Source organism: Aspergillus alliaceus, assembly GCF_009176365.1.
Source record: "Aspergillus alliaceus strain CBS 536.65 unplaced genomic scaffold BDW43scaffold_9, whole genome shotgun sequence".
Lineage (NCBI taxonomy): Eukaryota > Fungi > Ascomycota > Eurotiomycetes > Eurotiales > Aspergillaceae > Aspergillus > Aspergillus alliaceus.
This window is the reverse complement of record NW_022474692.1, coordinates 759567-773545: the sequence shown is the minus strand read 5'-3', so window position 1 is coordinate 773545 and position 13979 is coordinate 759567. Positions and strand designations below refer to the sequence as shown.

The following is a 13979-nucleotide window of genomic DNA, read 5'->3' as shown; positions in this document are numbered from 1 at the left end:
GAAGAGATGTTCATCAAGAGAGGACATATGGGGTTTGCAGGCCTGATATTCGGTTTGGCTAGCTTAGGAAACCGGAGGCGGAGCAGAAAAGTCAGGTCCAACAGGCAGTTGTCTATAGGCCGAGTTGTGAGGGACGTGTTTTATGGGCGAACCTTAGCTTGTTGTTTGTAGAATCTGGGATAGTGCGCGTAGTCGTGACGACGCCTTGGTTCCAAGACCTCTCGATGCGGAACTTGGATCAATTAGCATTCCTTGCTTCTTAGATTCTCTAAGTGCTAATGGCAGGTGGTTAAACATAGTATGATGTCTCCTGGCGAGACAGGTTGACGCGGGCGATCGGGTATGACGGTGCATTTGTTTCTGGTTGGAGCTTTCGATGCGGAGCTCGAACGGTTTGATATCCCAGGTACTTTTGAAGTTTCTTGATTAGCAATAGCAGCATTGCAAGGCTTTTTGCATATCGATTTGAATAGGGACATTCTGGAGTGCCACTTTTTCATTTCGTCTTCTAATGAATCGATCTTCAAGAATTTCACTAGTAATGCTCATGCACCGACGACATGGTAAACACCCTCTGTTTCCAGGAATCCCATACTAGCAGCTATGCTATACCATCATAATAAATTACCTAAATAAAATACCTTACCAACCAGTCCATATAAAATAAATCATCATATCCATTGATCTCATCAACTACCGGATAATGGCCAAGCCACTGGTATTTCGCAAATAACACCCCAACAAAAGTATAGCATCGCAGTGCACAAGGAAAAGGATAAATAATATCAATAAGTAGCAAGTATAAGACCCAAGAGTATATAACGCCAGAATGTATCCACTAAGATGTTCACTGTCTCTGTCTTCATCCATCTTCAACTCATCCCTGCACATTGAGAGCAGGCGATCGTTGGAACCGAAACAACGGAAAAAGGAAGAAATAGAAAGATGAAAAAGAAGTCACGAGTAAAACAGATGTCCCATCTATGCCAGGCTGGGAATGAAAAGAAAAGAAATATGGAGAAAAGAAAATAAGCAAAAAAATGGTAAATAAACAGGCAAGACAAAGCATCAAGTCTATCGCATCGTGTTTAACAGTCTGAAATCATGCAGTGCACCGGGGGAATATCGAAGACCGTGTATAGGTGAGACAGTGTAAGATTGATGGATCGATGCAAGGCAAAAAAATAGAAAGAGTATGGGGGACGAAATCTCTCTTTCCCCTGATACCGAGAAATGCGATCACGAACGAGATTTGTCAGTCATTCATAAAAAGATTCCTTCTTTTTTGGTTTTATCCTTCTGTTCCCTTTTTTGGAGATTCATATGTTCTATGAACCCTATTGTGTTGCCCTATCGCATTGGAGATATGCAGTCAAAGAGCCATTCCACTGAAAGGGCTACAGTGGATTAGAAGGGAAATCCGCCAGGGAATCCGCCGCCACGGGACTGGCCGCCGAAGGGATTTCCGCCGGCTTGTGCGAATCCGCCACCACCGCCGCCGCCATTCATCATATTAAAGAGGATGTTGGGGTCAATATTGATATGGGTACCACCCATACCACCCATACCGCCCATTCCGCCCATTCCGCCCATGCCTCCCATGCCTCCCATGCCGCCGAAGCCGCCGAAGCCACCGCCACGGCCGGCGAACATGTCAGCAGGGTCGATAAGGTCATCACCGTTGTCATAAGCGGCGCGTTTCCTAATGATTATTAGTTTCTGTGAATTGGAAGAAGCAAAATGCGAAGGGGGACATACTGAGAATCGATCAAAGTCTCATAGGCCTCTCCGATCTCCTTAAATTTCTCATCACCATGCGGGTCATCACGGTTCTTATCAGGGTGGAACTGAATGGCCAGCTTGCGGTAGGCCTTCTTGATCTCATGTTCGGAAGCATCCTTAGACACACCCAAGATCTTGTAGTAGTCCTTCCGTTGGGCCTTCTTGAGCTCAAACTCGGCCCGGCGAATCTCTTCCTGGATACCTTTCTCGGTGGGGTTGGCTTCAGCTACAGCCTTGTAATCACGTACTGCTTCTTCCCAGTTGCCTGCTCCGCCATGAGCCTTGGCACGCATCTTCTGTGCCTTAATGTACGATGAATCCAGCCGCAAGGCCTCGTTGCAGTCGTTGACCGCGTTATCGTATTCCTTAAGATTGATATATGCCTGAGCACGATTCTGCAGGATCTTGGCGTTCATATCCTTGTTGTTCGGATCCACCAATAAAGCCTCCGACCAAAGGTCGATGGCCTTGCGATAATCCTTGGCCTTGAAGGCATTGTTGCCCTCTTCCTTCGTGCGCATCAACTTCTGCACGGTACGGAGCAGCTTTATAGCCGGCTTCATATCGGGATCCAAGCTGATACATATCTTAAGGGTCTTCAGCGCCTGCTCAGTCTCTCCCAGACCGTAGAAGGCACGGGCACGGATCATTAGAGCATCGGGATCTTGATTGTTCTGTCGAAGCATTCCCATCGCAATATCCTGTGCCTTGGCAAACGAGTTCTCGTTAGCCATCTTCAGCTGCGCTTCGGCAGTCATCAAGGTCCACTTGCGAGGCTCCTTAACGCCATTGCCCAAGAGCTGTCTCGCCTGATCCAGACAGAACAGAGCCATCGACACTCCCCGATCCTGACTCAGGGTTTCTTCCGCCTGTGTAACGAAACGAATCATCTTCTCGGCGGGTGCGCGGTCGGTCGCCGAGGCGGGAGGATCCGTGCGGGCGAAGACATTGAGGGCCTCTTGCGGGCGGCCCAGACTGGTGAGAATACGGGCCAGACGATACTGAATCTTAACGTTAGACGGATCGAGCTCAATAGCCCGTTCACAGTCCTCCAGAGCATTCAGGTACTGGTGGGCGGCCATGTATGCAGCCGCCCGGTTGGATAGGTACACGGACGAATTAGGGTTAATCTCCAGAGCTAAAAATCTGTTAGCAGAGGTACCGGTGACCCCATCGCGGAGAAGTGCCCACCTTTGCTGAACTCTTCGATAGCCCTTGCATAATTGCGATCTTTAAAGAACTTATTTCCCGCCAACTTGAATGAATCCGCCTCGGCGGTGGTTCCATTCGATCTGTGAGGAGGAGGGGTAGGACTCTTTTCGGCATGCCCCCCGTTCACACCATTAGCCGAGCTAAGTCGGGGATCATTGCTGTCAATGTCCATCGAGCTCCGGTCGGCAGCGGCAGCCATGGCTGATAGACGGCGCAGCTCGTCAGGAGGAAGATTTAACGGATGAAGGTCGGGATCTTGCTTCTTGAACCGGTGAACGGTCGAAGCACGGGAGAAAGTAGGACGAGAGGTGGAGAAACTACTCTTAGAAGTAGCAGTGGAATGAGTTGGACGGTGACAGGATTTAGAGTGAGAGGGAGTAGACGACGACCGACTGTGGGCCGGGCGAGTCGAAGATTTGCGTGGAAGATGCGGATTAGTAGGTGAGGCTGTCGCCGCAGTGGCTGTTGAAGGTGGAGATGGAGGGGGAGGGTTCTTCCGGGTACTGTAAGAGTGACGGGGAGGAGAATAAGATGGAGGCGAAGATGGAGGAAATCTAGGAGGCGGCGGAGGAGGGGATGAGGGGACCGGCGTCGGATTTGGGGTAAGAGTCGAAAGATCCGGATGTTGAATTTGCTTGGATTTGGATCTCTTGGATTTGTGACGAGAGAAAAGTTGCGGAAGAACCATTCTTGAATGGGGCGCTGTGATTGGCCGCGGGAGATCGAATTGCAACGAAGGCGGTGGAAATTCAGAGTTTGATATCAATTTCTTTTCCCTTCTTTTTTTGGTTTTCCCTCTCTCTTCTGCTTTGGAAGATGATGAAGATGAAGAAAAAGCAATGAAAAACGATAACTGATGAAAAGTATTCTCTCCGAGAACACAAAAAAAAGATTTACACCAGATCAAATATCACAATCCGCTTTTAAACAATAAAAAAAGCAACAAACACCAAGCCTAGACAAAGAGCTCAGTCATGGTGACAATGAGGCGGTCGTGGTCACGAGTTCGAATAGCTGTTTCGGATGAAATTGAAGACAGGAAGAGAGGAGAGAGAAAGAGATGGAGCGAGAGTTGTAGAAATTAAGGCTGGCGATCACTAGTCTGAACAATCCAACTATATAACAATATGAAAATGACTCTTTCTTCCTTAGTGTAGTCTTATGTATTTGCGAGTTCACCTCCCTCCACTTGCAAAAAAATAAATCATGGAGGCTGGTGATTGATGGTGACGAACTCCGCTTAGCGTGCAGCTTGTCGTCGAATCCCATCGATCTTTGATCGCCTGTCGAAAGAAAACGTCTCACCCCGGCGTCGCTCTTAACCGTCCTAACACTCCAGGCCAGACCAGTCAATTCTTTGCGATCCTCTGTCCGTCAGACACTAATGACCATTCCATGGCCACCTAATCCTACCCCCAGAAATAATAATAATAAATAAACATGAGAGAACGACTATCCCGAGCCGCCAACAGCCAGGATTAGATCCACTCCACCAATCCGTACGCCAGAAACCAATTATAACACCAAATCCTATGCATGACGCTTGTCTCGTTTCCATAGCAAACTGCCTCCCTATACTTTTTTATTACAAAGTACCGCTGAATTCTTCTCCTACCAGCTGTACCAGCCAACACGGCCCCCCCCCCTCCCTCCTCGGTCTTCAGGTCTCGCCTCTTCTCACTCTCCCCAACTCCTTTGACCATGAGATCCACTCCTTCGGCGTCTTTTGATGTTGGGACAATTCTAGGCGACTTCGCCGCCTTTTCCCAATCCTATCGTCACTCGGTCGCATTGCAGATCCGCCTCTGTGGTTCCCAATCTTTGACCAGCGTTGGACAGAGAACTGGCGGGCCGGGACGCAATGATCGCCACGTGGTAGTCGCGTGCCATCTGGCCCGCCGTTGACTCGGTTTTTCACAAGGCAGCTGAACAATGTAAAGGCTTTGAAGAAGTATGAATGGTTCGGTGAGATCGATTATAGTACAAATCGTGGTATTACAATGTTTCGTAAACTTTATATCTCTGCACATTCGTTTGCAAATTCGGAGTATCTTTGGCCCAGTCGACAACTGCCAGTCGCGCTGTCCATTTCTGACTATCACCATACAGAATCGACTATGGCGTACGTTGTCTTGGTATATCCCGGCTAACCAAGGTAGTGATTGAGCGAAAAGCCCTTTGCAAAGCACTCGGGATCAGAGGTAAATGGAATGCGTGATCTACGCATCATGATCTGTTCTTTGTCTGCCGGGCATCATCTTGCAGAATCTGTAAATTGCGGCGTACCTACTTTGGTCGATGTAAGCACGATGCGGTGAGCCGACGCAGGCAGTCCGGACTCCGAAACATCCGTTGAAGAGTAGGCAATGCTTCTCAATTGCCAAAGGGGACCCGATGTACTCTCCGCCCCGCAACGGCCGCCCACATTGAATCCTGCGCGGCCGTTCGCGATGGATGCTCCCCCGGACTCACCCGCAGCGACGATATCGGCTGATCGAATCTGTGTTGTTCATAGGGTGGCGGAGGAGAACTGGCAATGTCTGCGTCCCGGTCGCTATTATTCGAAAAATATGTATTCGTCGAGCGAGAGTGGGTGAGCGTTGGCACTTGGCGAGTATCTGATCTTCTCGTTGAGAGATTTGCGATGGTTGGATATGATGGCGTTGGCATGGCAGTATCTGCTCGCACCCAGATATTCCGTCTATCGTCCCAAATAAGTTGGTTGGACGGCGAGGCGCTTTGTCCAAAAGGGTATCTTGCTTCTTCGGGATGTGGGTTGAATGGGGAGAAGTGGCCCAGGTGAGAATTGGGACGGCGCGCAGAGGAGTAATCGATCCTCCGCCCAGAGCCACCATGGCGGGCGTCGTTTTCTGGCACCAAGTTTGCTGGGCGTTGCACATTGGCTCGGCCACGATGAAGCCAGTTGACGCCAGACCCTATACTAGGGGACTTATCTCGGCAGGACGGCACCGGGTCAGCGGATGCTGGCCGTGGTGGATGACTTGGCATGCCATTGAAGGGTTCCAGTGGTAACGCCGAATAATCCAACTGTATACTAGGGAGGTTGCCCTCGGAGTAAGGGTTTGTAGAATGAGGGCGGTGGATGATAGGTGGGCCTTCCAACGACGACAGGTCTATTTGGTTCATTTGGGCGGAGACGATGAGTATCGACCAATTTGGATCTAGGGAACGGCGAAAGGGCAAAAGGAGTGAATTGGCTGAGAAGTAAGGACCAGCCGCTTTCGTAACTATATTATACTTAAGATTCATAGCCAGGGCCCTCGCCTGAGACAAGAGGCACGGCCGAGTACGAAGCCGTGGCGGTATTCCAAAAATAAGGTATGAATACGACGATTAACGAACGGCAAAGTGGATCGCCACACGAGATGCGAGTTCGACGACAGAGGATGTTTAGCAAAAGCATTTAAGTTCGATCAAACATCCATCTATCAGTTAAGTGGCCTTGTTCGTCTTATATGGTCACGTAAGACAATGCGTCGAGGCGGTGCTTTGCGGTCTGGTGTCCTATGAGTGCATCGTCCAACAAAGAGAACAGCGCAGTATGACCAACACTTCTGCGCCGCCCCAAGCATTAAGGATCCATAAGTGGGTTCGTCCCTCTCATCGGGACCCGATGATGGGGCTTTCAGGGATTATGGAACATAGATACCGACAGCTCTTCATCAGGAGTTCCAACCAGGGGATCGCTCATATATGTCCTACACTCCGAATGGGACAAGAAAAGTTGAGAAGGCGTCCCTCATATTCGAGTATGCCCCCTGCAGGATTCTACGAATTGCCCCAAAGCGATTAGCACAATGGATAGGGATTTGGGGTCGACTTTTGGGTGAACCGTTGGACAATGGCTCGGGCTAAGCAAGCGCAGTCGGTATACTCCAGTAGGGTACTCTCGTTTAAGTAAACAAAGGTCCTAGCCAGTAAGGATTCCTTAGAATAAAAACGGATAAAGTCGGTCCCTGAAAATAGTGGGAACTGATTCCGGTAAGGGTCCATCGCCACCACTCCAGTTTTGGGGCAAATGCAGCGCAAAGAAGCCACGAAAGCAGAGCACAAAAGGCTGTAGAGTTTAATTTCTTTCGCCAGTCAGCAGTTTACGGCCACGAAAAAAAAAGAAAAGAAAAGAAAAGAAAAGAAAAAGGAAAAAAGTAAAAGGAAAGCAAAGCCCTTAGGGAAACAAAGCATCAACACTGCCACGGCCGCCCTCTTTGTCATTGCGGCGCAATGTCTCATCCATGGTTCGCTTACTACAGAAGATGTTAATAAAAAATTATTTCTCATAACTCTGTCTCTTTTTTGTGTCTATAATGTTTCTCTTTCTCTTTCTATAATTTATTTCTTTTTTATCTTTTATTTGTCTGTTGTTTCCTCGTATGAATATATCTCTCCGCCTCACTGACAGGCGCATATACGCTGTCATCAACAAATAAACACAAGTAACCCCCACTAGGGACCCGATGACGAAATTTCCATACAGCAAACCAATCTAAAACTCTTAGTCCTTCAAAATCAGGAAATCACTAGCGAGACACCCGAAGATCACTCATGAACTACTCTGTATAGAACCCTATAATTTATTATGAGATATCATTATCTACGTACATACATACCTTATCGGAATGTGAGCCTTGTCCGACGGCTACATATGTCCTATTTAAAAATCCTTGGCCCGCCTTGGCCCATAAGGCTGCTTGCTGGTTACACAACGTAAGCACACAATATGTATGTAGTAAGTTATTGATCCTGCTCTGGTATTATTACTAGTTTGGTCGGAACCGAGTACGCGTGGGCTACTATAGGGAGATAGAGTGTGACCTTTTAGAGTACACGATAGGTACGGTATACATTGTTGAGAAGAAAGAAAGAGACCTATACGACATTGTATTATATATTGGTATAATATACATACTTTATATCGATGCCTACCCTATAGTACTACTACTACTACTACTACTAGATATGTATGTAGTAGTCCCCCGATCTAATCTCGGTATAACCAATTGTCACCTCGTTTCATCATTGAAACTTTTTAACTCGATAAAAATCACTATTCCAAAACCAGACCTTTCTAACCTGGAATTCCAGAATAAACCACGTTTCAAAAAGCCCAAAAATAAATCCAAAAGACAAAACCCCTTCAAAAAGCAAAGTATCTTCAAAACAGAACAAAAGTAAATCAAATCACAAAAACGAAAGCAAAAAAATCCAACCCAATCAACCGACGTGCTCTACTAACCCCCCGGCCAAACACTCCTACGCAATCTACCCCCAACCAATCACCAACCCCGCACAACCAACAAACAAATCCCAGCCTGTTATGCAAATCAAACCCCCTCATCCATGGATACGACATGATAACCGCATACAGGCGTCAAAAGTCTGCACGGGGCACACCGCAAGCCACAAAGTACTCTAATCAATTCGAAACGGAAGATGAAACGCCGCGCCTGTCTAAACTGAAGAAAACACTCTGGGATAGTTCTATCTAATCTGGATTCTCTAGATTCAGCCTCTTCTCGCCCTTCTTGCCTGTCAGCGTATTGTGGGAAGGGATTCAGGACCCGCTCAGCGTAGATCAGAGTTTGAGACCAGGATCAGGGATCTGGATCTGAATCGGATGGTGGACGGTAACATGCAGGTATGCGAAGACTTTTTCGGGTTACTGATCCTATTCTGCGCGATATGATAGATTGAAAATAATACTTGCGGTATATTATTCGTAATTTCACTGCGGGATTACAAGTACAACTGGTTACTTGCCAGTGGGATTGTGAATGTAGAAGCGTTCATGGTTTACATTATATCGTAAGCAACCAAAATTGCTTCACAGAACTCTGAAGCAACCTGAGAAGCCGAGATCAAGAAAAAGAGATATAAGGATATGTGAAGCGTTTCCAAAAAAAATAAAAAAAAACATATATAAAGCAAAAGAAGTAAAATGGTATTATTTCTCCCCACAAACCACGCAACTAGAAGACAAACCCCGTGCACTCCTATTCATTCACAAACCGTCCATTCTCAACTTCCCCGCCGATAGCGGAGCCGGACTCACGAGTGAATCGGGGCTACACTATTGACAAGAAGGGAATCTAAGCCAAGAAGAAAGCGGCGGCAGCGGCGGCACCAGCAAGGCCGAAGGAGTTGCCAACGCTGTTGGCAGCACCAGTGAAGAGACCGCCGGGAGCGGAGGTAGAGGGACTGTTCTCTTCGGTTAGTTTTCCTAGGCTCTTCGAGGATAGCAGAGGGAAAGAGAAAATAAAACTTACGTAGCGCTGCCGCTGGGGCCGGGGGTACCGATCACAGGGACGGAAGAAGACTTGCCGGGAGAGACACCCGAGGGGGCAGGGCCGGTGATGGTAGAGTAGGTGACGGTGGGAATGCAGGTGGTCACAGCGATGACGGTGGTGCTCTGGCTAGTAACCTGAGGAGGCTGAGGGATGACGGGGCTGCTGCTGGAAGGGACAGCAGGGATGCCGTTGCTGCCGCTGGGAACTTGAGTCCCGGCGGGGGCGCTGCTGGTAGGAACGACGGGGACGACGGGGGTGGAGGTGGTCCCCTCAGCAGGAGGAACCTCAGCGGTGGAAGTCGCAGCAACGGGGGGAGCAGAGGTGACAGGCTCAACACCCTCAGGAGTGGAGGTGGAACGGCCGGGGCAGTCAGTGACGGAGGCAGCGCAAGACGTGATGGTCACATCCTCGGTCTGGTAGACGGTGTGAACTTCACCGTTGGGAAGAGCGGCAGCAAGGCCGGCGAAGAGGGCAATGGTGGAGGCGGAGAAACGCATTTTGACTGTAGTTTTCACGAAAAATTTGAACCGTCAAGGTTGTTTAATATTTTGATTTAGCTGGTGGCTAAAAGAGAGTGTGGACAGTTGGTTTGGGTTGTAAAAGAGTGGCTGACCGAAGTCAAGTTGGTATGCTTCAAGCAGTAAGGAAATTCAGACTTGAAAGAAGAAACGGAGAGTGAGAGAAAGGACGGGGGAATTTGGAGGCTTTGTATGAACTGGGAGATTAACCTGGAGATCGTCCCAGGGACGAAAAGGGGAGGGACTGCAAGCGGGTGGAGAGGGCTGCAGATACTGACTTTGCTAGACTCCAATCTATCAATTGGTGAACTGTAATGCGGTGTGTTTCTCTAGGAGAAACAAGACGACCGTCACTAAACCTAATAGGTGGGCTCTTCATCAATCCCATGGACCCGCCACGCTCATGGGTCTCGTGGGATGGCCGTTTGAAGCATCATGGTTGGCGGATGTGACCGTCGCGAAGAACCACTACCAGCAAACTAAAAAATTAGTTTTGTGGTTAGTTTCTCTGCCACAGCTGGTTCAGTCAATGCTTACAACTTCTTGGTTCCTCCGTGGTTAGGGAGAGAGAGAGATGTTGATCTGTCGGTCACTTGCTCTTTTCAGGTATGATCACGAAAGGAAGAGATCATCAGTTTCCTTTTATTCTGTAATACAATGGTAAACGTTAAGACCATATTGTGGTACTTGACTTGGGTACGCAATTGCCATTGTAACCCTCCCCAATACTATGAAACCCGGATCATAAATCAAACCTCCCCGTCCGGAAATTAGCCCTACGCCCAAACAACGATACTAAGCTACAGCGCACTTTTTGGTGATACAGTGATACATGCATAATCCTGGGGCAATTTCAGGGGAAAGGTATTTTTTATCGGCCAAGCCACAGGACGTTAAGCAACTCCCGATAGATGTTTCAGGTTTTTGACCCTGGCCAATGAGGGGCCTTTTTAGAGATCCGTTCCTGACGCCATCAATGTCGCCAACAGCCCGCTGTGGCTCTTGGGGCTCCACTTTGGGCCAATGACTTGGCCGACAACACCGGAGTGGGTCATTGCCCCACTAACCCCTGTCTCTCTGCTACCATATTTATCTCATTGTTTTCTTTCCCTGAGAGGATAGAGAGAGAGAGAGTACGGAGTATGGTAACAAACAAAGAACAATCAAAATTGAGAAGGTGAGAGTTTTTTTATGTACATACAGAAATCAGTCACAAGACTTTGCTATCAAATGGTTTCTTCCACCACCCACATCATCCTGGTTGCCGCTTCACATGTACAAAGTGCTTATGTCTAGTCCCGATGCCAATATCCATGGCGCACTCGCAAAATCTCCGAGCAGGGTTCCTACGTTGTTCCCGCCACTCGACTGCGTTTCTCCGAGTCAGAGCTATTCCTCTCATCCCTGTCCCTGGTGTCTAGAACGTAACTGAGGTATCTAATCAGCCCTACTAATTACAGCAAGGAAGCTCGGCTGATTTTGCATGACCGATGAGACTAGGACTCGACTTAACCTACCCTGGCCGGCGTCATTAATTGCTTAATAAAAGCTAAGACAGCTTGGACTGCCAAGGGTTGTTGTAGTATTCATATAACACTCTGGCCAGGTCTAGCCTGACAAGTAGCCTACATTTGGGTCACATAGTGCCACCCTATGCAATTATAGAAACCCTTTTAGAGTGTAGAACTGCATAGCGGTGTTTAAGCGAAATTCGTGTGTTTACTGTGCGATAGTCAGAGATTACGCCATCGAAGCCCAGACCTGACTTTTGTGGAAACGGAGACCCGAAGGCGCTGAGACAAAGTCGTTGATCAGGAATAGGCTCCGGAAGGGCCATCAAACTATTGGAAACCGTCTTCGCTATTCCGAAATGGTAGCCGTACATCATCCTCCCTGCCTTCTCCAGATTATCTTGTGGGTACGAGTCACTGAGAGAGTTCGAGAGCTTCTTTTTTTAAAGTTCTTGTCTACGGACGATTTGATAAAGAAAGGGGTTCATTCTTTCGAGAGTCCACACTTCAGGGGGGTGTTATTCAATTTAAAAATCGCGGACTGATAGATAGCGCCGAGTAATTGATTGATGGCTAATCTCACAACGGGATTTAGGTCCAGTATTATCTGGCATGATTCTGCTCCGATGACCGACTGCAACCCAATCCTCAAAGGCTGCAAAGGCATAATAAGTCTCTATAGGTAATTTCTGAGGTAACATATTGGTGCGTTCGGTCGTTCGCAAATTATGAATTGAGTTCGGATCTCCACCGATCAACAGGGGAAGGGCTCAGTGATTCACGGCAGTCCGCACTCAAGATATACGCGTCCTACCCCGATAGATAGTTTGAACAACCATGGCGTTGGTTACCCCAGTATTCAGGTTGAGGGGCTCACGCCTTCTAGTCTCGTCCTATGATCCGAAGGGTTTTTGTATCACATAGAGTATGATCTAAATAAATAAATACTATGTATGTATCCTTCAAAGTGGATGCGCCATAGTCAGTGCTCGAGAGAATGCGCACCAAGACGTATGATGTTATGAACAGACTGCTGTTCTGAAATCGGTGTCCGAATCATTGTTTCCCGTTCACCATTTCCTATCATCGCAGGAAACGGGTTTCGGGTGGGGTGGGGTTTACTCGTCGAGGATCGTCCGTCGCCGCGCGTCTACCGAGGAATTCTCTGTTGCTACTCATTCCATCATGTGGTGTCTGTAGTACCTATGATGTGCTTGATCGATGACACATTGGCTAATATACAATTACAAGGGAGAAATAGACGACACGAATATATAGTAATCTGAAGAATCGTAGTAGACACTATAGGGGGATCGAATTGGTTGACAGCTTTAATGGTGGAACTGAAATGATGTTCGGTTGAATCTTGTCAGGAACGCAGCCAAAGTCCGACTAACGATGAAGACCTTCTACACTTATCATCGGGCAATGGTTCTTCCTTTAGAGCTCGCATGGGTGCCATGAACTACTTCGAAGTTTCAGCACAACACCACATCTATTATTATGCGGACCTTGTCCCCATCGTATATGGCGGTGCAGTTATGGAGAAGTGGCTATTTTAAGCAAGATAGTGGGTCGGAGTCGGCATGCACAACGAATCAGTCCTATTGCAATAGTTGTCGAGCGCTTCCGTGCTTTTTCCCTTTCCCTTGATAATTGTGGCGTACGAGAGCTTCGACACTAGCTTTATGATGTCAGATGAAGTGGATAGCTTTTGAGTTGAAATGGTCAACAAGCTTGATGTCACAGGGCTGAAGCTTTGACAAAAGTGCTATGTCAATATACTAATGATTATGTATAGTAGTCTGCATCGATTATCTGCCGACATGAAGCACGTGCGCTTGGCCAACAGAGGCCTATGCGCCTTTGTGGGCTGACGCGTTCGAGGCTTTTCTTTTCACTTGTTGATTACGATAATAATTATAATGATGATGATGATTTTAATCTATTGTAGCTAAAACGGTAGGGTTTGTTTTCTACCGAGTTACGGTTATGTAGGGCCAACTTAGTTACATGAAGCTATTTTGGTTGTCTCTTGTTCTGAGTGCTAATTATGGGTATTCCTTGGTCAAGCTCGGGTCTCATCTCAGATTAACAAGCATTTTCATCAGAGAAGTGGGGGATGATGTAAAACATCACTAACCGTGAGCAGGAGGATTTGTTTGAAAGTGAGACTAAAAGAGCAAAAGATAGGATCGCCTTATTTTAGTGGCTTCGCACCTTACGGGAATAGGACCGAACGGAAATAGAAACCTATATTGTTCCTAGGATTTGATTGTTAATTTAGGGATTCAAATGGATTGATTGGATTTTTTCTTTTTCTTTTTTTGGATCTTATTTTTGAAATCTCGGTTATATTAGAAAATTCCGATCGGATATTGAATGGTTCCGTGGTTTAAAAAAGGAAAAGAAAAAAGGGAAAAAGAATTAAAGAGGAAAAAAGGGAGAAAAGTCTGAATATTTAACATAGATGCCTAGACATGCCTGAGAATTCAGGAAGGGCAAGCAAAAAGGAAATCTTCAAGGAATGATGAACTCACGGACCGCGTATCATAGAATTTTGGGACCTAAGAAATTGCTTCTATTCTCGATATGGAGTTGGTCCCTGGACTAACGACCCTAATCGCAGGTAATAATAGCATCTGAATGAA

The 13979-nt window shown here is 47.3% G+C and overlaps 4 protein-coding genes across 4 annotated transcripts; 1 reads left to right on the top strand and 3 right to left on the bottom strand.

Annotated features, from left to right (window-relative positions):
• Window positions 1-1407: 1407 nt before the first annotated feature.
• BDW43DRAFT_298456 (DnaJ and TPR domain protein) lies at window positions 1408-3193 on the bottom strand (the record flags this gene model as incomplete). The annotated part of the gene is made up of 3 exons (XM_032044552.1): window positions 1408-1702; window positions 1759-2920; window positions 2974-3193. The coding sequence occupies 3 exons, from the start codon at window positions 3191-3193 to the stop codon at window positions 1408-1410; spliced, it is 1677 nt and encodes a 558-aa protein (XP_031903221.1).
• Window positions 3194-5367: 2174 nt separating this feature from the next.
• Window positions 5368-6141, bottom strand: BDW43DRAFT_308638 (uncharacterized protein; the record flags this gene model as incomplete). The annotated part of the gene is made up of 1 exon (XM_032046535.1): window positions 5368-6141. The coding sequence occupies one exon, from the start codon at window positions 6139-6141 to the stop codon at window positions 5368-5370; it is 774 nt and encodes a 257-aa protein (XP_031903220.1).
• A 2826-nt stretch (window positions 6142-8967) lies between these two features.
• Window positions 8968-10042, bottom strand: BDW43DRAFT_254322 (GPI anchored serine-rich protein). The gene is made up of 2 exons (XM_032039851.1): window positions 9279-10042; window positions 8968-9210 (listed from the first exon to the last, which is right to left on the bottom strand). The coding sequence occupies exons 1-2, from the start codon at window positions 9794-9796 to the stop codon at window positions 9102-9104; spliced, it is 627 nt and encodes a 208-aa protein (XP_031903219.1). The 5' UTR covers window positions 9797-10042; the 3' UTR covers window positions 8968-9101.
• A 932-nt stretch (window positions 10043-10974) lies between these two features.
• BDW43DRAFT_268375 (uncharacterized protein) lies at window positions 10975-11394 on the top strand (the record flags this gene model as incomplete). Its single annotated transcript, XM_032041121.1, has 2 exons — window positions 10975-11250; window positions 11313-11394. A coding segment is annotated over exon 1 (155 nt), but the record flags the coding sequence as incomplete, so codon positions are not given.
• Window positions 11395-13979: the final 2585 nt, after the last annotated feature.